Source organism: Mastomys coucha, unplaced genomic scaffold (genome assembly GCF_008632895.1).
Source record: "Mastomys coucha isolate ucsf_1 unplaced genomic scaffold, UCSF_Mcou_1 pScaffold21, whole genome shotgun sequence".
Classification (NCBI taxonomy): domain Eukaryota; kingdom Metazoa; phylum Chordata; class Mammalia; order Rodentia; family Muridae; genus Mastomys; species Mastomys coucha.
Window position 1 is genome coordinate 115,475,762 of NW_022196904.1, and position 21,065 is coordinate 115,496,826.

Sequence of the window (21,065 nt, forward strand, 5' to 3'; positions counted from 1 at the left end):
CCAACCTCCCCCCACACCCCCGACTCCAGCATGGAAAACAGAGTGGTTAGGGCTTGGATGAGGGCATCCAGGATGGTAAGAGCCACAGGCAGATCACAAGCCCCACATCATACTTCAGACAACACTTACAAAGGAGATGCAGGCAGCCAGGAGAAGAATCCGCACCAGCAGGTCTTCGAACTGCTCTACCACCAACTCCCACAGAGACTTGCCTGCGGGAGAGGCAAGAAGAGGAGTCCCAGCGGTTAAGATCCAAAGGATGAGTGTCTGTAGCTCTGGATGGGCTGGGGTACAGAGTGCCCTGGTCCTCTAGGGTGATAGGCAGCCCAGCTTGGTGGGAGAGAAAGAGTTCAAACAGCCAAAAGGGCTCTTCAAATTTGTGGCCAACAGTTGTTCCAGGGAGGGAGAACTCAGGGAAAGTCTCTGGAGTCTGGACACTAAGCTTTGAGGAAGGGTCTCTGCTTTTTGGGTAAAGGCTATGGATCTCAGTAAGAAGAAGGCAGGGAGTCGGGAACAAGGCACATAGGAGGGCCAGGGGAACTTACCTTCCTCAGCAGGGAGCTCTACCAAGGGAAAAAGAAGAAAAGAACAAATTCAGTGGGGACCCAGCCTCATGCTCCCCACACCCCATACTCTGTGGTTAACATAAGAGAATCAGGATATCAGAAGGGTGCCCCCATGAGTTTCAAGGTCACCCTTTGAAGCCTCCCTAAACTCTAGATTTTAAAACTTTTCTTTAGTATTTTCCTTCTCCTCCAAGAAACAGACTCCTGTCCCGCTCCACTTTACACACCCTGGAAGAGGCAGCTCCCACTGATAGTAATAGGAGGGCAGCCATACCAGCCTCTTCTCTGAGGGATACTTACCATTGGGGCCGTACTTTTCCAGATGCCGCTTAACTTGGTCTGGGGTAAGGCCTGTGGTCTCGCTCACCCCAAAATAGGACAAGCATTCCTCTGTGGACTTGGAGTGTGCGGCCTCCATTGTGCTCCCTTCTTGGGGGCCAGGGGGGTGATGTGTTCCTTCTTAGGGGCCTCTCACTTGTGGGGGGACTTCTTCAGTGTATCCACCTGCCTGTTGATCTGGGCTCCTTCCTTTTTCTTCCTTGCCCCCCCCCAGATTCTTCTCCTTTCCGTGAAGTTCTGACCCCAGTCCTACTTGTGCAGCCGGCCACCCCCCCAGCCCCCAGCTGGTCCTTATGAGGGAGTGGGGGGGGCAGGCTCCCCCTTCCCCCAGGTCAGGGATTGGCTGGCTGAGACCCCAGCAGGAGGGGTCAGGAGAGAGAGAGGTTTCTGCTGACAGAGAGGAACAGTAGGGCTGCAGCCTGAGGTGTCACTCATAACGGACAGCAAAGGTGGCCCCAGCCTCAGAGGGGAGGGGGAGCAAAGTCACTTTCTATTATCAGCTACTGACCCCCCCACCCCCAGTTGCCTCAACTTCCCCAGTTACTAAATGCTCGGTTCCAGGCTTACCCCTGAGCAGATCTTTCTGTAAGCCCCCTTGGCCCTTAGGCCTCATCACTCCTTAGCCTTGCCTTGACCCCCTGAACCCCTTTCCACTGTCACAGTCTCCTCCCCTTGCCTAGTGTGTTTGGTTAACAGAGGAGGTACTCCAAGCCTTTGGGGGATCAAAGGAGAGGGGAGAACATCTTTGGGGGACAGAGGAAGTAGCTCTTGAGAGATACAGGGAACTAGGGAAGGGGATTGTCAAGGGGACAGTACAGAGGGTAACCTTACCCTTGGGAGGGGTTGCTGCAGCCATCAACAAGGGATTTAGTGTCCAGGCCCTGGTAAGCAAAGCCAGGACTGTCTGTCTCTCCTAAACTCCCCCCACCACTACAGCTTTAGCTCAGCCTCTGGGAACACAGCCTTTAGCTCCCCCATGAAACTGGCAGGGAATCCCCCCCCCAAAGAAAATGGGACACCCCAGCAGCCAGGTAACCCAAGAGGCTACAGAATGTGCTGATGGCAGAGGGGGAGGGATGAATGTTTCAGGGTGGAGCAGGGGAGTAAAGATCTATTCACCCTACGCTGGCCTTCAACCCCAGGGATTCCTGGTGATCCCCTAGAAGTGTGGGGTTCTCTGAAGCTCTAGCCCAAATGCAACAGCCCACAGAGGGAATGGGGATCAGGGCTGGTAGGAGTGCCCCAAGCCAGTGACCAAAGGCAGGACCCCTGAAGCTGGATGAAGCAGAGGCTCTGGGGTTGTGGGGGGAGGTATGAAGGAAAGAGGACAGAACAGAGTTAGGAGCAGACAGCACATACTTCCTAAGCCTGAAGAGAAGAGGGAAAAGAAACAGCAGGGTTCAGGCAGTGGCAGTCATGTGGGCGGGGCCCCAGAGGCTGGGTGCAAAGCCACAAGTTGTTGCTGAAGGGCTGGCCTGGGTGTCAGCTTCCTCCACAGAGCAGCTGCTCCAGCCACCCTTCCCCACCCGCTTCACCACTGGGCTATCTTTTGATTTCCACCAAGGCAGCTGCTGGAGGAGCAGATGGGTATATGGGCCAGGATGCAAGCAGGGAGGAAACTGAGGCAGTTCCCATGGGACTAGAGATTGAAAGGTCAGTGAGGGCCAGCAATATTGTAGCCCTGGAACACAGGTCCCACACAAGGGCTCTAGGGCATGATAAAACAGCAGAGGCCACAGAACAAAAAGAAGCCCCACTTGTTAGGGTGAAGGCTGGCTAACACAGATAGATAGAAATGAAGGGCTGAGCCTCCATCCTGCCTTCTGCCCAGACTTGGGGGAGGGGTGAAGTGAGGACAAGGTGTTCCTTCCCACCCTTTTTTCACAGTTCCCACAAACCCCTCCCTTGAGATAGAGTCCTGCTGTGACCCGAGGTGGTAGGGCTTAGACAATGAGTGAGAATCTAGGGGTCACATAAACAGGCATTTCTGCCTGGCCCAGGACCCTCCATCTAGGGCCAGGGGCAGGCTCAGCAGCCATGGTGGCTTGGGCCCTAGCTGGCTTCTTCCCAGCAGCACCTGGAGGAGTGACAGGGGCACAGTCTTCCAGCAGCAGGAATGCCCAAACATGGAGAGGGGGAGCAGGGACACAGAGCTTCAAAGCAGTTGAGTGAGGAAAGAAGGCAGGCTTTACAGGACAGTCCTGCCAGAGGCTCTTTGAGGTTACTCTTGTTTCTACCTCTCCCAGCTTCCCAGAGAGATAAATGAAGGCTGGAGAGCAGCTACCAGCCCAGAGCAGCAGGACACTTTTGACCTGTGGTGGGACAGGGCAGATGAGGTAATTTCACAGACCTTCCCACTGCACCAAGACTGAAGGTGTCCCTGCTCCTGTGTTCTGAGACTGAGGGAAAGCCAGCCTGTGAGAGGCGTGAGAGCACAGCCTGGCCCATTCCTGAGTTCCACAAGACTTACTGGGAGTCTCACTGTCACCTAGAAAATCTAGCCAGGACAGGGTAGTCTAGGAGTATCTTTCGGCCCACCTCAGGATGGCAAGGCATGGGGGCAGGGGAGCTTCTGAACACTAGTTGCCATGGGATTAGGAGAGGATCAGGCCTTCCCACTGAGGTGCTACCGCCCTCACTGGCCATTGGCTATCTCTAACAATCCCACTTGGAGAACACAGCACCTAGGTCTCCAGCAGCCTTCCACCCAACCTCCACAACAGGGCCAGTTCAATCCCTAGTCAAGGCCAAGATTTGGGGAGGCCCAAGGATAATGTAAAATCAGAGCCAGCAGGCTTCCCCCAGTCAACCCCCATCCTAGGTAGCCTGTGAGCTCAGCTGTCTCCTGTCCATCTCCCCACAGAACTGACACAGGCCCAGAATAGCAAGGTCATGAGCGTGGGTAGGGCCTCCTGGAGGTGGGGCAGAAGCTGAGGGACAGAAAATGGGCTGTTCCATTTTCCCAGGGGAGGAGAGTGACACTGGAAGGTGGAAGGGGGTAACACAGGAGGTGGGAGTCTTCAGATCCTGTTTCCCTCACACACCTCCCACTTCTAAGCTGGAAAGCCAGGGTACCCCCGTTGGAGAACATAGATGCAGAGCAGAAATATGAGTTCAGGACAAGGTCTGTATTTAAAAATGGGAGTCTGATGGTAGTGATAGGTCACTCACTCCATGCCAACCAACAGCTCATACCTCAGAGAAGCGAGGTAATAGGGATGGGGAATGTGTGGAAGGGGGACCCAGGCAACTGGAACTTGTGACTTTCAGGGGAAAGTCAAGACAGAAACATTTAGGTCAAACTGTGTCAGCAGCACCAACTGAGGTAAAACTTCACAGAGGATGTCAAGGCCCAGAGTTGCTTGCCTTGCCCTTAGGTCCATACAGCAAATGAGAGGCAGCAGCAGGACATACACCCGGGACTGTCATCCAGTCTCCAGCTTGTCTCTGATAAAGGAATCAATTTGGGCCCCTCTGTAGGCTGGATTGCTACAGTAAATCTTCCCCAACTCCATGACTTCAGCATCTCCTGCCCGCTTTATTCCTAGAGTAAGATTTTCACTCAAAACAATTCAGTGAAGCAAAGACCCTTGGTGACCATAAACCCCATCTTTCATTGTCTTGTCCCAATAAAAGAACAAACTGGCAAGGCGTGGCAGTGTAATCCCTTCAGCACACAGACAGCTGAAGCAGGAGGATCGTAAATTTAGGTTACATAAGACACCGTCTTAAAAGATACCATCACCCTGAAAACAGAACATGCTGGAACCCACAAAAAATACTGTTGAACTCTACATCGAAGCACTCAGCAAACCAAGGGGACTGGAGCGTAGAGGTGGCTCTGAAGACCTTGACTAGAAGATGAAAAGGCCTGGGCCCAGGCCAGCTCTTTGGCCTGAGCTCAGGAGACAGCTTTATCCACCTGTCCCAGGTCCTACTCCAAACACCAGCCACAGTCATCATGATGGAACTGAGATAAACCCTTTATTTATTTATGCTTTTCCATTTTGTTTAAAACAACAACAACAACCTTAATATAACTGACAGCCCTTCCCCCTCACCCTTGCTTGGGTTGGGGGTTATTAGTGGGGAAACAGCCCCCAGGGATGGGGCTGACCACAAGAGCCCCTCAGGGAGGTAATGGAGCCCAAGTCCTTGGCCTGGGGCAAGGGCACCTGTAGTGTAGTAACTGGGGACTTAACAGGGCTCTTGAACCTCTACTTGTACCAACATACACACCCTTGGCTGACAAGGGTCAAGAAGCATGTAGGGAGGGGACTCCCACTTTCCTCTGTGTTCCTACCCAGCCCAGTCTCACAATTAAGGCTGGGAGCAGGAAAATGGAGGGTGGGCAGGTATCTCACACAAATGAGTACTGGTTATTAATGGCTCGGGGGTGACCCCCTTCTTCTCCATTGCCCCCTAGTGGTAGCTGCTGGAGCTGTACCATTAGGGACACCTCCAAGTCCCCACTAGAGCCAGCACCGTCCTGAGCCTCAGTGTCTGGTGCTATGGCCTCTTCCAATTCAACCATGGGGACCAGCTCAGCCACGGGGACCAGCTCTTCCTGGACCCCTCTACTGCCCGCTTTCTCTTTCTCTTGCCTCTCTTTGGCTGCTGCGGCTGTGGCTGCCGCCACTTCTGGCGCCCCCGACGCCTCTTCTGCCCCAGGATGTGGGGGATCTGTCCATGGAGGGGGTTCAGAGGGCTGGGTTGGGTCACGGGAGGTGCTCCGTTCTGGATAGGAATGGTAAGAAGATAGTGATTGTGGAAGAAAGTGAGTTCTTATGGCAACCTCCCCTTTGCTTGTCCTCCCCAAGGAGCCATGTGCTATCTCCCCCATGTCCCATCTCCTGAGTAACCCCCCTCCATGGAAGATGAATCATGGGCGGTGGTGAAAGGACCACACTTACACACAGTCACTCGCTCCGAAGGGCAGGAGGGTGGAGGAGGCATCGGGGTAGCATCGGTCGCCCTCGCACACCCCTGCATGGCTCCCAGCCTGCTCCCGGCCTGGGGGAGGGGGGCAACGTGGGGATAGATGGGATGGTGGGGTGGGGGAAAGTGAGAGATCAGACAGGGACATCAGACATCAAGGGAGGAAGGAGGGGATCAGACCATGAATCCCCCAAAAGGCCAAAGACAAGGCCAGGGAGGATGGGTCCAGGAGACAGACAATGATGGAGCGGAGGGTCTGATGGAATGGGAATGCAGCACCCAGCTCTCCACTGCCCCTGCCCCAAGAGGAGCCTCTGCCTGCATCCTGTCAGCCTTCTGCTTCCCTTCTAGGTTCCTGCCCAGGCACCTTAACTGCCCTGCTCCCCACTAACAGGGCCTTTCCTCCAACCCCCCACCCCGTCTTCCTGGCACACACACCTCACTTCTTGGGTGCACGGGCACCTCCTCCCCTGCAGACCTGCTCTGCTCACCCTGCTGCCGCTGGGAGGGCACATAGCTGACAAGGACAACATCACTGGAGCCTCCAGACTCCAGAGGGATGGGGTGCACCCGGAAGTGCTCAAGCATATCGAAAATGGACTGGAACCACAGATGTTGGACCCGGCACTGACCCTCCTCATTTAGTGACAAACGCAGGTGCTGAGGGCGGGATGACAAGTGAGGTGGGAGTTAAGGTCCCTGTCAGTTATAAATCCCTCCTCCCCTACACAATGGTATTCCCAGCTCCAACCAAGCATTGCCAAATAGACCTCTCCTTCAGGACCACTCACCTTTGCCTTGCCCTGGAAGTTGAAAGTGAGGACATATTCACCACGTCTTGTCTCACTCTGCCGTACCAAGAAGACACCATGGGAGCCAGTGCCTCCTTCTAACACTAACTGGGCAGCTTTGAGTCGAGAGAGCATGCCATGGAACCAAGGATAGCCTGAGAGGGGCTGATCCCCCTCACCCCCCTCTGACTCCCCTTGGAACAGGAATGACCCTTCAGGAAGGAGAGAGAGGGAAAAGCAGGTGTCAGAGGTTTCTCCCTAGCCCAATTTCCCCTTCAGACACCAGGTCACTGGCTCTTCCCCAGTTTGATCCCTCCAGCTCCAATACAGGAGACAAATACACATACACCCAATACCTGTGGCTGCTTCTGGAGTATCCAGGGGAGGGTAGGGAGTAGAGAGGGGATGAACTGTCCCTGCTGGAGGCCCCTCCTCAATGGGAATCCGAGGGGGCAATTCTGGAGGAAGCAGTTCCATTGAATCAAAATGGGAGGCAGCGATGGAGGCAGAACTAGGGGAGAAGGATGCAGACGGCCGGTCGGAGAGGCCTCCATAAGCTCCTGAAAGAGAACAGAGAGGGCAAACTTGAGAATGATACAGGTTCTATTCCTGCAGGCCTGGGCTCCTGCCATCTCCCCATTGGCTGTCCACTTGCGTGCCCAGCCCCCGAGCCACTGGAGGAGTGACCCTGATGGATTTTCAGGATGGTTCTGACTTACACTGCTTGTACTGCTGAGGGACCATGGTTATTTCGAGGACATCCTAGAATCCAAATGTGCCTATGTCTTTTCTGAATCAACAGCTGAAAGATTATTGCAATGGTTGGTGGGGTGAGGGATAGAAGCCCTGAAAAATGTCCACATTAGAAAGAAGCCCCGTTTCATTTAGACTAGAACTACCAACTTAAAGCACACCAAAAATTCTTGTCAGGAGGTACATCCCTGTACCGAGGGCCTCTGAAGACTGAGGCTGCAGGCTTGCAGAAGAGTTGGGGAAATGTTCTAGTGATTGTGATCTTGTGCTTGCCTAGCTGGAGCAATGCCTTGTGTTCAATCATCAGTGGCAAAAGGAAAAACCAAGCCGTTCCCTTTAGGCCAGATCCATGTGACTTTTACCTGAGTCCTTCCCTTTACTCACTCCAGCTCACTTTCCAAGCATCCTGGTGCTCACTCCTACGTCAGCTCTCAGCCAGGGCCCTGTGCTTGCTTCTATGTCAGCTCTCAACAAGGTTCCTGGCCCTTGAAGCTACTCTGATCTCTCACCTCAGTACAACATTCTGTCAGTTCCATCTCCCATCTCCCTTGTCCTCCTCCTCCTGAGTTCCCAAGATGTTCCCTGCTAGAAATGAGTACTCAGAAGGCACTAAGCAGACCCCCCACTTTAGGGACCTGCTTTTTATTAGGAATAATGCCTTACCAATTCAGTTAGAGTGAACCCATGGAGACCAAGGACCCCACTTGAAATACTTGAGTTCCCCATCCACCCCAGAGCCTAGCATGCAGCCAGTGATATACTAGGGCCTGACTGAGCATTTGTCAAACTTCAGGCCTAGGCCAGCAGACACATCACCATACTGTTCAGAAAACAGCCATGTCAGAAGCTAGATTAGCACAGCTCATCTTTGTCGGCAAACTCAGGAAATCCATTTCCTCCCTGTGGTCTTGGTTACTTGTAATCTGATATTAGGCCTATGCTAGCTCTAACAATCCCAGCCTGTAATAACTTTTTTGTTGACTGAATGCAGCCCTTGTGTCAGGCACTATGAAGCTGAAACTCAAGAGCCAAGGGTCAGGAGAAAAGGGTAGAGTAGAAGCAGTCTATAAGGTGAGCTGGACCAGACAGACATCTTTCTGCATGTGTGAGTGTTTGATCAGGATGAAAGTGATGCTGCAAAGGCCACTGACATATGCTGAGATGCATGACAAGACTGAAACAAAGAAGTCCACAAAGTATTCTGGACGCTTACTCAAGAAAACCATTACTTCTAGACAGAGTGGTGGCCTACTGGAAGGCGGCTTGTGAAAAAAGTAACAGAGCTAAATGTGAAAGGCTGGAGAGAACTTTCATAGGGCCATGCAGGGTGGTGATAGTAATGATTTTAAATGGCAGACTGTGACTTCAGAGTACGTGGTATGTTCAGAGACAAAATACAAGCAATCAGCAAGTCACAGGTAGAGCAGCTAGGGAGTGGGGGCTGGCCCAGCAGCTCACACGGGCTCTACCTTACCCTGCGACAGGCGGTCATTGCTCTCGCTGGGTCCCAGAAGCAGATCCTGGCTAGGCAGGCTCTCTGAATGATTCAGGCAGGGCAACTCCAGGCTGTCTGTGTTATCCTTTGTGAGGAAGGAGGTCCCAGGGGCCAGGGGAAGGGTCATGGGACGGGGGCTGACAGCAGGACAGGGTCTACAAAGACAGGGAAAATGGTGCTGGGGAAAGTCATCAGGAGAGAGACACAAGTTGTCCCCTACCCATGTCCAGATCCCTCAGAAACAGAGGCAGGCTTCTTACCCTGGGCTTAGGCACTCTTGGATGTCAGACACCCAGGCCTTCACATGAAGTGCATCAGTCGTCTCCAGGATGTACTCTGAAGGGCCTTCTACCTATAGGGCCAAGAGGTGGAGCTTTAGCAAGGGCAGGAGGTAGGAGGCCTACAGGCCACATCCAACCCTGAGGAAAAAAAGGAAGCACAGCCCAGGAAGACTCAAAGCTTCTCCTGACATATATTCATCCTGCTGCTGAAGACACTTGCCTAATCTGTCAATTTTCTCAGGCACAGAGACTCTCTGGGGACAAAGCTTGGGGCTCCTACCTTAACCACAAACGTGTTCTCCCTGTCAGGCATCTCTAGGGCTGTGGCTGTGCGGACGTCAGTAATAGTAGAACAGGGAATGCTGAGACGGGGCCGGGATGCCTAGGGGGAAAGGGAAAGAAGAATGGGTCTTTTGGTGTGTCAAAGCTAACTGTACCTCCCTCCATTCAACCTCCTTTCCTTCCTAGGTAAGGTGAAAAAGTAAGTTCCTTGGTCTCAGATCCCCCCATGGCAACTGACAGCACACAGTTAGCACTGAACCCAGGACAGCAACACTGTAGACATGAGTTAGTAACCCCACAGCTATCTGCAGAGCTGAGCCACCTCTCCAGCCACTGTCACTTTCAGCTACCTGCCTTCGGGTGGGCTCACCTTGGGTGGTACAAAGAATTCCAACCGACTTCCTCCTCCTCCTTCTCCTTCACTCCGGAGCAGTAAGCGACACTTCTGCCACTGAGGCTGCCCTCCTCCTCCTGAGGTCAGCCCAGCTGCCCCTCCTCCACGACCCACTCCTGCTGGGTCAGGGGCAGCCTCTTCAGCCCCCATGAAGCTCAGCAGCTCTTCTCTCTGTATCATTCCTGCTCCGTCTTTCAAGGTACCCCCTCCACGACTGAGCCTCAACCTCTCAAAGCGATGAGTCCATCTCTCTCCAGGGGATGTGCCATCATTAGCCAATGCCCTGCCAACTGTCCCAGCACCACCAGAGGAGTTGGAGTTGCTGTTTCCACCTAGAACTGGAGGGCCTGATGTGGTCTCTAGAGGCCCAGCTTGGGAGGAAGAGTCAACGGTCCCCCGCCACTGCAGGATGCCTCGAACAGAACCTCTGACTGAACGACCCACTGAACGGAGGGAGAAGCGTTTCTTGAGCTTCGGCTTTGAGGATGTTGTAGAGGAAGAGACTGAGGAAGGAAGGGGGCCAGCCAGGTCCTCAGAAGATCGAGAAGGGCCCAACACTGCCAGTGGCCCACCCACCCTGCAGCTCTCAAGGGACAGGTCGTGTGGTGGTGGGATTTCCACACCAGGGCTCAATGGAGCTAAGACAGGTGGGGAGAGTGAGCCCGAGGCCCGAGCCACCTCGGCTTCAAAGTGCTGCAGGAAGAGCTCAGCAAAACGGCCAGAAAAGGCAGCCTCTGCTCCTGGCTCTGCATATTGTGGGTGGGAGGCCAGGTAGAGGCGAAAACGGCGGGCAAGATCCAGGGCAGCAGCCCTCGCATGGGACTCACAGAACTCTTGCCAACTTGGGGGAGGGGCTGGTGGCAGCGCTGGCGGAGAAGGGAAGACCCCATCCTCCGGGGAAGGGGCACCATTCATGATGGGCCCCAGGAGGAGGAAAGGGGGAGCCTGAGGGGAGCAAACAGGGAAGCAGCCAGAAGACTCGAGATGAGCAGCAACAGCTGTAGAAAGAAGAGGCATATACACTGAGTTACTGCAGAAGTGAGATTGAATTTATGTCCCAGTCATGCCAGGGACTCCCCTCCAGGCTCCTCAGAGGGCAACAAGGGAAGAGAACTAAACTGTTTTGCCCTTTTCAAGATCAATAATAACCCTCATACACCCCAGGGATGAGGGATGCTAAGTCCAATCCTGCTGTATCTTTCCTGCTGCCTTTGCCACCACTCTCTCTGTTGTGGGATCCAGGAAAGGGCCTTGAAGCATCTTACACCACAGAGGACTCTTAAGACCGTCGCCGTCCCTTCTCTAAGACAAGGCCGTTCCTAACTACCACATACTTTAAGTATGCCATTCCAGAGGGTTCCACAAGGTCATTTTACCTTTCCTTAGACAACTTAATAACCTCTTACAGATGAGGAAATGGAGATTCAAACAAGTTCCAGAACTCAGAGTTTACTGCACTTCCCACTGCATAGTTCTAGTCTCCAGGGACATGCTGAACCAGCCTCAACCACGGCTCCTACCGCTCTGTTCTCAGGGGACCAAAGGGTGCACGGATTACAATGTTTAGAGACCTTGCATCACAGGTCCAATGAGTGGAAGATGGATTGGAGGATCAGCTGTCTTCGAAGCTGATCCTACAACCCAGCACTTAAGCCCTGTGTGGAGGCTTGGGTTGGCTGAAGGCCAATCTCTGGATTGCCCCCTATAGTCTAGGGCCGACTGATAGCAGCGCTAGAGAAAAAGAGATGGTGTGTTGGGCCAAGACAAGTCTTTACTAGCCACATAAGTAAGACATCACAAGGAGCTGGGGCTCAAAATTTTCTCTCCCTGGGGAGTGTACCTATGAGACTTGGACTGAAGCCCCTGCCTAGGCCACCTGTTAGCTGTGTGAACCCAGCTTTTGTATGCATGAAACACAGTTAATAACCTCTACTAGCTACAGTTGTCAGGAGAAATGAAATGACAAGCAACATGTCTGTGCTTGACACAGTAAGCACACAGGACATCACTGCCACCCTCACTATTTTTATGGGGGAGGACAGTATGATGGGTCCCATTTGTTCTCGAGAAATGAAGAGCTTCTGAGGGTACCCCAACTCTTAAATCACAGCTAGAAAGTGACAGAGCTCAGAATGTAATTTACAACCAGTGGCTCTTTGGTGAGTGGTCCTGCCCTATGATATACTGAAAGGAGATACCTCTGGAAGGTTCAGGAAAGTCTACCCAAACTATCATCAGTGATGTCGGCCTCTTCACCAAACCTACAACCAGGCTACAAGTCAGAGACCCCTCCCCTCCCTCCTTGGCCTAAGCCCTACATACTCCGATGGCCCCGACCACAGGGACAGCTCCAAACCACGGAGAAGCAGCCAGGAGATGCGGGAGTCACAGAGCACAGGGGAACCGGGCCAAGAGGTGCAGGCACAGCAGAGACAGTCCCCAGCCAGAGGCTACCTCAGCTCACACAGGCCCACCCAGCCCTCAGCACTACTGGCCGACCCAGCCCCCTTCAGGCCCGCTGACCCTGCGGTTCCTGGACTGGTGACTCAGTTTCTCTTCTGCCAAGAAGGCTCAGTCACAATTTTCCGGTGCACCTGCCTCTTGGCTTAGTTCTGACATTCCAGAAGGGCGGGTGGTGGAGGGTGCTGGCTGCGCTGCAGGTTCAGACCCTCCGGGCCCCGTGGTCAATCACTCGGACCCGATCCTAATCGTTGGACACCCTCCACATGGCCCTGGGCCGGAGCCTCCGAGGGATTAACTCTATCTGCTGCCCTCTCGGGAGCCAAGCACCCCTCCAACCCCGAGCCCCCACGCCCACCCCCGCCCAAGCTTCTCAGACGACAGGGTCGGGTCCGGGGAGGAAAGAGGCACTTGAAGAGGGGGGTTCCGGTTCCGGTCCCACCTGCATCTCGGTCCCCGCGCTTAGCTCCGGCGACGGCGGCGGCAGCGGCGGCGGCGGCAACGGCCGCAGCTCCCGCTCCCTGTGCCCCCCGCCTCCGCGACGAGCTCACAACACGCGCTTCTGCGCAGGCGCTGGGACGGGTTCCCCCACCACCACCCCCCGACGCGGAAGGAAGCGACCATAGAGAAGAGCAGTAAGAAGGAGGGCACCTTCGTACTCACTTCCGCCATCGTTTTCAGCGCCGCGCTTTCAGGAGCTACGCCACACGGGTCTCACCGAGCTCCTGTGGCTTCTGCAGTTGTACCTAAAAGGAACCACTGAGGCATCTGTGGGAAGGCGTTGGGTCCTAGCCAAGCGTCATCCGAAGCAAATTTGAGACAAAGGCGAGAAGTTAACCATAGAGAAGCGACTTGAGCGGAGAGAGTAGCCACCCACTAAGAGAAATCAGCGAGATGATAAAGCTCTTTGAAGAGCTGGCTGCAGCCTAGAGCGCCTGGCCCTGCGTTGAGGGGTACACGGACACCGCCCCCAGGGAGCTGGCGAGCGATGTAGCGGTGACCTTGGGAGGCCGAGTGAGCGGGCAGAGCCTGAACTTACGACCTTGGTTTTTCAGAGGAAAGGGACAAGGTGGTCCAGGAGGTCTCCACCTTAGACGGGAACTAAAGTTGGGGCAGCTATAGTGAGGTCAGTTTTGGACATGCTTGAGGGACATCAGGAGGTACGTGGAGATACAGCTTGGAGTTCAAGAGAGGCTTCGGGGCAAATTAGAGGGATGAAGAACATAAGGTACAAAGTGCTATTGAGACCTTGCACACACATATCCTCTAGCAACCCAGGATCGCATTGATCCAGCATCACTACGGCATAAGTAATTGAAAAGGCCAGAGTAGATCGGGATCGTTGACAGGGGCTGAAAGATACCGCCTGTCTCGTAGCTCCTCACCTGTGATTGTACTCTACTCTGTGGTTGCCTTCATTGCCTTCACTCACAGAGGGCCTCTGGTCTCTTGGTGTGGCAAGATGGTTTTCCATAGATGCAAATTTAAGTCCTAATAGTTCAGCAATTCGGTGTAAGGAGTATCCCTCTTTCTGAAACTTCTCAATAAAATTTCCAGAACTAAGCTAGTGAGATGCCTCCTCAGTAAAAGTGCTTGTGTTTGCTGTGCAAGCCTGATGACCAGAATTCCCTCCCCAGAACCCACTGGAAAGAGAAAGGATGTTGGAAAGTTGTCTTCTGACTTCGAACATGGCACACACACTTGTGACCCACCCCCCAGTCATATACACATAATACAAAATGGTAATAAAATTTAAGCTACTTGGCTGTGAAGAGAGCTAAGTGATTAGGAGCACTGGCAGCTCTTGCAGAGGAGCAGAGGAGCAGGTTCAATTCCCAGCAACCACATAGTAACTCCAGTTCCAAGGGATCTGATGCCTTCTTCTGACCTCAACAGGGACACATACAGGCAGGCAGGCAGGTAAAACACACACATAAGGTAAAATATTATTAAAAGTTTAAGCCAGGCAGTGATGACCAATGGCTTTATTCCCAGCACTGGGAGGCAGAGGCAGGTGGACTTCTGAGTTCGAGGCCAGCCTGGTCTACAGAGTGAGTTCCAGGACAGCCAGGGCTACTCAGAGAAACCCTGTCTCAAAAAAACAAACAAACAAACAAACAAAATGAAAAAACAAACAAACAAAATGCTCTTGTGAACCCAATACTATATACAACAAATGCATCCCAATCTGGCATGATGGAAACACACCTTTATTCTCAGCAGTTTAGAGGCAAAGTCAGAACTCTGAGGAGCTTTGGGGGGAGGGTGCTGGTGTTTTTTGTTTGTTTGTTTAGTTGTTTTTCTGTTGTTGGTTGGTTGGTTGGGTTTTTTGTTTGCTCATTGTTTATGGTTTTGTTTTGAGACAGGATTTCTCTGTGTAGCCCTGATTGGCCTGGAACTTGTGCTCTGTAAACCAGAATGGCCTTGCACTCAAAGCTTCTGCCTGTGCCTTCCAAGTCCTAAGACTAAAGATGTGTGCCACTACCTCCAGGCTTGAGCTCTGTGAGTTTGAGGCCAGCCTGGTCGACATAGTAAGACCCTAACCTAAAAGAATTGTAAAACCATAAGATAGGATTTTAGACTTTATTCTAAATGAAATGGAATGAATAAAAATCTGTTGAGTCATTGAAGGATTAGTTTCTAGTGTGAGTCACACACACACACACACATACACACACACACACACACACACCTACACACTTTTTTTTTACAGAGCTGAAGATGAAACCGGGGTCTCTATACACTAAACACGTATCCCATCACTGAGATACTCTTCCCATGCCCATTCCACATTTTTTAGTGAGACAGGATCTCATTGTAGCTCAGGCTGCCCTAGAACTCACAAGTAGATCAGGCTGGCCTCAAACTCACAAAAGCCTCTGCCTTCTGAGTGCTGGGATTAAAGCCACATGCCACCATACCTGTCCCCCAGTCCACATTCTAAAGGAGGCTTAAAGCATCAACAATTAAGCAGGGTGGTAGCTGCATATGCCTTCAAACCCAGTATTTAGGAGGCAGAAACAAGAGGCTCTCTGATTTTGAATCCAGTGTACGTAATCTGCGAAGTGAGTTTCAGGACAGCCAGAGCTCTACAGAGAAACTATATCTCTAAAAACAAACAAAAAGCCGGGCGATGGTGGTGCACGCCTTTAATCCCAGCACTTGGGAGGCAGAGGCAGGCAGAGCCAGGTGGATTTCTGAGTTCGAGGCCAGCCTGGTCTACAGAGTGAGTTCCAGGACAGCCAGGACTATACAGAGAAACCCTGTCTCCAAAATACAAAAAAATAAATAAATAAAAAAATAAAAAAAATCAAGAAAAAAGTTTCAATAATTTGGTGTTGGAGAGATGGCTCAGTGGTAAAGAGCACTCAGTGTCTTTCCAGAGGACCTGGTTTTGATTCCCAGCATCTACTGTTGCCCACAACCATTTGTAACTCCAGTCCCAGAGCATCCAATACACTCTTCTGGCCTTCTCAGACATCAGGCATGCATGTGCTGCACAAATACACATAGAGTTTAAACCCATACACATTAAAACAACTCAAATAACTCATCAGGCCAGGCGGTGGTGGTGCACACCTTTAATCCCAGCACTTGGGAGGCAGAGGCAGGTGGATTTCTGAGTTCGAGGCCAGCCTGGTCTACAGAGTGAGTTCCAGGACAGCCAGGGCTACACAGAGAAACCCTGTCTCGAAAAAACAAAAACAAACAAACAAACAAAAACCAAATAGCTCTTCAGAATGACTTGCAGAATGAACTTAACAGGTCCTAGGAATATATGAGGCCCAGAGGAGAGCTCTTGGGGTCATGTCGTTGAGAGAGAACCATGTGCTGAATGGTTCGCCTAGCAGTGAAGACAGTAAGGTTCTGGGAAAGGACCCTGCAGCATTGGGCAACAGGTTATATGGAGATGTCAGTAAGGGGATGAGAAGGTGGGCTTATCATTTATTCTAATAAGAGCTTGAGAGGAAAAGTCCTGTTTTGTAAGTGTTAACTCTGTAACACAAAGATGCCGGGCCCTTCAGTGGGGTGGACTCATTAACAGCTCCAGGGTGGACTCCTCAGAGGGTGTATATAGCCAAGTGCAGAGGCCAGAGATGTAAATAGATGAAGCCAATGCAAGTCAGCCTCAGAGCAGGAACAGAAACAGAAACTATAAGCTTTGGCTAGAGAGAAGGCTCAGCGGTTAAGAGCTCGGATTGCTCTTTCAGAGGTCCTGAGTTCAATTGCAAGCAACCACATGGTGGCTCACAACCATCTGTAATGCTAGAAGATAGGATCTGATGCCCTCTTCTGGTATGTCTGAAGACATTGACAATATACTCATACATAAATAAAATCTTTAGGGCTGGCGAGATGGCTCAGCAGGTAAGAGCACCGACTGCTCTTCTGAAGGTCCTGAGTTCAAATCCCAGCAACCACATGGTGGCTCACAACCATCTGTAATGAGATCAGATACCCTTTTCTGAAGACAGCTACAGTGTACTTATTTATAATAATAAATAAATCTTTGGACCTGAGCAAGTAGGACTGACCAGAGTGAGCGGTATTGACTGGAGTGAGCAGTGGTCCTAAAAAGTTAATTCCCAACAACCAGATGAAGACTCACAACTATCTGTATAGCTAGAGTGTATATTCATATTCATATACATAAAATAAATAATCTTTAAAAAAAAAGATTTTAAATAAAAGCTTTAAAACTGGGCAGTGGTGCCACACACCTTTAATCCCAGCACTTGGGAGGCAGAGGCAGGTGGATTTCTAAGTTCGAGGCCAGCCTGGTCAGCATTCCAGGACAGCCAGGGCTACACAGAGAAACCCTGTGGGGGAGGGGGGACTATAAGCTTTGGTATCCAGAACATATGTTTTTGGGATTTTTTTTTTTTTCTGAGACAGGGTTTCTCTGTGTAGCCCTGGCTGTCCTGGAACTCACTCTGGAGACTAGGCTGGCCTCGAACTCAGAAATCTGCCCGCCTCTGCCTCCCAAGTGCTGGGATGAAAGGTGTGTGCCACCACGGCCCAGCCAGAGTGTATGTTATGATAAACTTGGCTGTGAAGAACAGACAGTTCGGGCTCAAACCGTCATCCTCTTCCACTGTAAGAAGACTGCCCTGACCATGACTTTTCTTTTGTCTTCTGGAGACAAGGTCTCATTCTATAATCCTGGCTTCTCAAACTCGAAATCCCCTTTAGCCTCTGTAATGCTGGGCTACACCACCAAATTTAGTTGAGTCACAAGAACTGAATGAACCAGGCTTCTTAGGATTTCTTCTTGGAAGTATAGAAAGGGCCAACTTGAGCAAAAGTGGGCCCATGGCTGTTTAATAGGAGCCCAACCACACGTGTGTCATCACTGAAGACTAGAGAGGTGGAGCAAAGCGAAACAATGCCTGAGCTCCCACTGTCTGTGGAGTCATATTTATATTCTTTCTAAACTTCACGAGTCCTTTTTTGTGTCTGCTGTAGCAAAACGTCCTTTCACCTGTGTCTGCTTCAGTGAAACATCCTTTCACCTGTCTGCCCCAGAAAAACATCATTTGACACAATTGACTTTCCAAAGAAACCAGAAGTTTCCACTTCAAAATACAAAATCCATACTAATGTAGAATATCTGAGGCTAGTAGTTGATTTTTAATTTAAAAGTAGATCAATAATCTACCCTTTTATCCTATCATTCCTATACCACCCCTTTTTCTTTTCATCCCTTCTCATGTTCCCCCAACACTAGATAGGAAAGAAAGAAGGGTAGAGGAGAGAAAAAGAGAAGAGATCCCTGGATCTAACTCCCTTTAGTTTGTTTCCTCCTGACCATGACCAGTAATAACTTGTGACCTTAAATGACAACAAACATTCATCATCCATCCAATGACCCAAAGCCACCCATCCCGTCTCAAGAATGAGGGTATTGTTCTCTTAAAGATTGCTTCCTCCTGTCAGAAAGCAATAGCATTATTGGGGGGAGGGGCTAAGAAAATTTGGGTATTGGCCAAATCCTAGGAAAGCTGACTGTATCATCTGTTGACCAGTCTCTATGTGATGGGAAAGCGCAGGGATTAACTGAAGTCCTGGCTGGAACAGTCTGTGAGGCTGGACCAGCATAGTTAGACATTTTGAAGTTGTTCTGGATGCAGATTTTTGAGGGAACAGCTCTGCGGCAGCCTGTGAGGCTGGATCACCTGGGCTACTTGTCTTGTCATCGTCGGTGTCTGGTCCTTTTCTTCTGTTTTTTTTTTTTTTTCTTCTTCTTCTTGGTTTCTTCTTTCATGTCTACAGCTAAGCTTTTCAGGAAGTCTCCCCTGATCAAATGTAATCCTTACTAGTTTTGAAGTAATTCACAGTTTTTCATTTTCTGTTGAAATGCAACACATTTCCTACCTTCCAGTCTGAGGTTATCATATATATAGGCTGATTTTAATTCATCATCAGTCCTTTTTAAAATCCAGTGTTTTTCAGCAGCTGTGCTACCTGTCTCCTTGATATTTCTAAAAATTTAAAGTCAGTAAAGCATTGTTTAATCTGTCTCTAGGAGATCCCACATCCCCTTTCTGTCTAATGAGCATTTCCTTTAAAGTTCATAGCTGAAATATGTTTTATGTCATGATGCCTAAAAAATTGTGTTGTATTCTATTGGATACGTACATCTGTGGGAGCACCATCAGATTCAGTCTGCAAATGTATCTCCAAGGTAGCTATCATCTCTAATAACTGTGTAATTTCAGAATCATCCTTTCTGACTTAAGGTGGAAGCCCCATGAAATCGTGAACAGGATTAATCCTGTATGATGTATTAACACATATACATACTTTAATTTTCCAAACTCTACAAAATGAAACATATAATCTAGTGATATTTCTCTAAGGTAGCATTATCAAATATAACCTGTATTCTTTTATTTATTTATTTATTTATAACCTGTATTCTTAACTCGGCATACGCTTCTTATCTAGCATTTCTATGGGCAGCTATTCTGCTTCCTTGTCACAAGGTGGTGGTATAGAGTTCAGATTGGAGTCCTCTGAAGTTTTTTTGTTGTTTTGTTTGTTCAAAGGATCATCCAATCTCTCTGTTCTATCAACTCTAATCTAGCATTCAATTTTTCACTCCTCTCTTTATCTAGGTCTGTTTTATTCTGATCTTTGTTAAAGAGGATATATAAAATTGCAAACATTACTGACAATGTAATTATTTCTATGCTGATGATCGAAACAAAATTATATGGGATCCAAATGCTTAGTGTGACCTCCATTTTAAACAGAAAATATTTTCTTCTTAATCACTAACTCTCTCCATCCTTCGGAGACTTTAGCTTTTATGCACATTTACAAACTATTTATTTATATCCCCTTTGCTCTCCTTTCTTTGGAGACTATGCACATTTGCAGAACATTTTTATTTATTTCTCTTCCTCCTTCCTTTGGAGACTTTATTATCTCGTTCTCTCTCTTCGGAGATTTTACTTTTTAATATTCAAACTCAGTATTTCTTTCTATGACAGTCTACGTTTAATTTCCCTTTTACTGTTTTCAAATTTAATTTATTACCCTTTCAGAAGTTTGGGACTTCAGCCTTTTAGTCTGGGCCTGGATTCCTGCTGGCTGTCTCTGATGCTCCTTCTGCAGCTCGGGGAGAACTTGGCACCGGCTGCTGGCTCCGCCCCTCGGCTCGGTCTAGCGGGTTACCCTACTGGTTGCCTAGTGCCTGCCCAGACCAAGCCTCTTCAACTTACTACGCTTCTTGGCTGCAGGCTTTTCCTAAGGGCACCCGCCCCGCTCCAGGTAGATGGAGCCAGCAGCTGCACCAGGATGCGGCAGACCTGAATTGGGCTGCGGTCTCTGGGAAGTTATTCTAGCTGGACCTTGGTTCAGTCCGTTCCTCCGCGCCTGGGAAGTGCCCTGTTCCCTACCAGGCAGCCGGCTTTGCTGCTCAGCAGGAGGCTTTAGGGGAGCCACCCTCAGCACGCGGCCTTTCTGGGTTTCCCACCTCTACCGTGCACCTGCTTCAGAGACTGTCTCTGGGAAGCCAGTTGCATCTGGCTCCAGGAAATACTTGTTCCCAGCCTTCCATCCAGGACTTTTCTCGGGCTCTAAGCTCTGATTTCTAGCTCCATCTTCGAAGCACCAATTATCACCGACTGTCTCTGACTGCCAGCCACCCAAGTAATGACACAGAGACCATTTATTAATTATAAAAGCTTGGCTTTAACTAGCTTGTTCCCAACTAGATCATATATCTTAAATTAACCTGTTTATACTAATCTATGTTCTGCCACGTGGCTCGTTACCTCTCCTCAATACCAGTACCTGCTGTTTCCTCCACATCCAGGTAATGAAACTGATTAATTAGCAAGTCTCCCACCTCAGATTCTTTTTTTTTTAATTAATTTATTTATTATATGTAAGTACACTGTAGCTGTCTCCAGACACTCCAGAATAGGGAATCAGATCCCATTACAGATGGTTGTGAGCCACCATGTGGTTGCTGGGATTTGAACTCAGGACCTTCAGAAGAAGAAGGCAGTGCTCTTAACCTCTGAGCCATCTCTCTAGCTCCCCCTCCCCTCAGATTCTTTCCCAGAATTCCTAACTCTGCCCGGAATTCTCGCCTATACACTCCTGCTTTGCTTTAGACTTTCCAGTTCTTTATTAAATCAGTAAGAAGGTAAAGGAGATGTTTACAAAACACTGAGAATACCCTTCCACAGTGATAGGTTTGGCTCGCAGCGGCGCGTCCACAGACACCAGATACAAGCAGCTCTGTGTTTTTGG

At 50.2% G+C, this 21,065-nt stretch overlaps 2 protein-coding genes across 10 annotated transcripts in view; both read right to left on the minus strand.

Moving 5' to 3' along the window:
- Positions 1-1,186, minus strand: part of Atp2a1 (ATPase sarcoplasmic/endoplasmic reticulum Ca2+ transporting 1) — an 18,550-nt gene extending 17,364 nt beyond the window's left edge. The window contains exons 1-3 of the mRNA XM_031388245.1: positions 867-1,186; positions 546-563; positions 130-212 (exon numbers count right to left, since the gene is read on the minus strand). Of these exons, the coding sequence (XP_031244105.1) occupies positions 130-212; positions 546-563; positions 867-984 (219 nt within the window). The 5' untranslated portion in view covers positions 985-1,186. The remainder of the gene's footprint in view (positions 1-129; positions 213-545; positions 564-866) is intronic.
- Positions 1,187-4,864: 3,678 nt separating this feature from the next.
- On the minus strand, positions 4,865-13,181 carry Sh2b1 (SH2B adaptor protein 1). Of its 9 annotated transcripts, none has more exons than XM_031388269.1 (10): positions 12,742-12,877; positions 9,816-10,837; positions 9,444-9,545; positions 9,143-9,234; positions 8,862-9,037; positions 6,991-7,194; positions 6,635-6,846; positions 6,335-6,503; positions 5,819-5,918; positions 4,865-5,642 (listed from the first exon to the last, which is right to left on the minus strand). In XM_031388269.1, exons 2-10 carry the CDS (start codon positions 10,752-10,754, stop codon positions 5,624-5,626), a joined length of 2,013 nt encoding a protein of 670 aa, XP_031244129.1. In that variant the 5' UTR covers positions 10,755-10,837; positions 12,742-12,877; the 3' UTR covers positions 4,865-5,623. The 9 variants fall into 9 exon arrangements, with proteins under 9 accessions (XP_031244129.1, XP_031244131.1, XP_031244128.1 ...); XM_031388271.1 differs by having other exon boundaries at positions 12,363-12,877; XM_031388268.1 differs by having other exon boundaries at positions 6,282-6,503; positions 12,363-12,877.
- Positions 13,182-21,065: the final 7,884 nt, after the last annotated feature.

Coding starts and splice junctions, on each gene's coding strand:
- Sh2b1 (XM_031388264.1), bottom strand. CDS start 10,754: ATGAATGGTGCCCCTTCCCCGGAGGATGGGGTCTTCCCTTCTCCGCCA. Junction 9,546..9,815: donor AATTCTTTGTACCACCCAAG/GTGAGCCCACCC, acceptor CTTTCCCCCTAG/GCATCCCGGCCCCGTCTCAG. Junction 5,643..6,334: donor GCCCTCCCAGCGGCAGCAGG/GTGAGCAGAGCA, acceptor ATTCCTATCCAG/AACGGAGCACCTCCCGTGAC.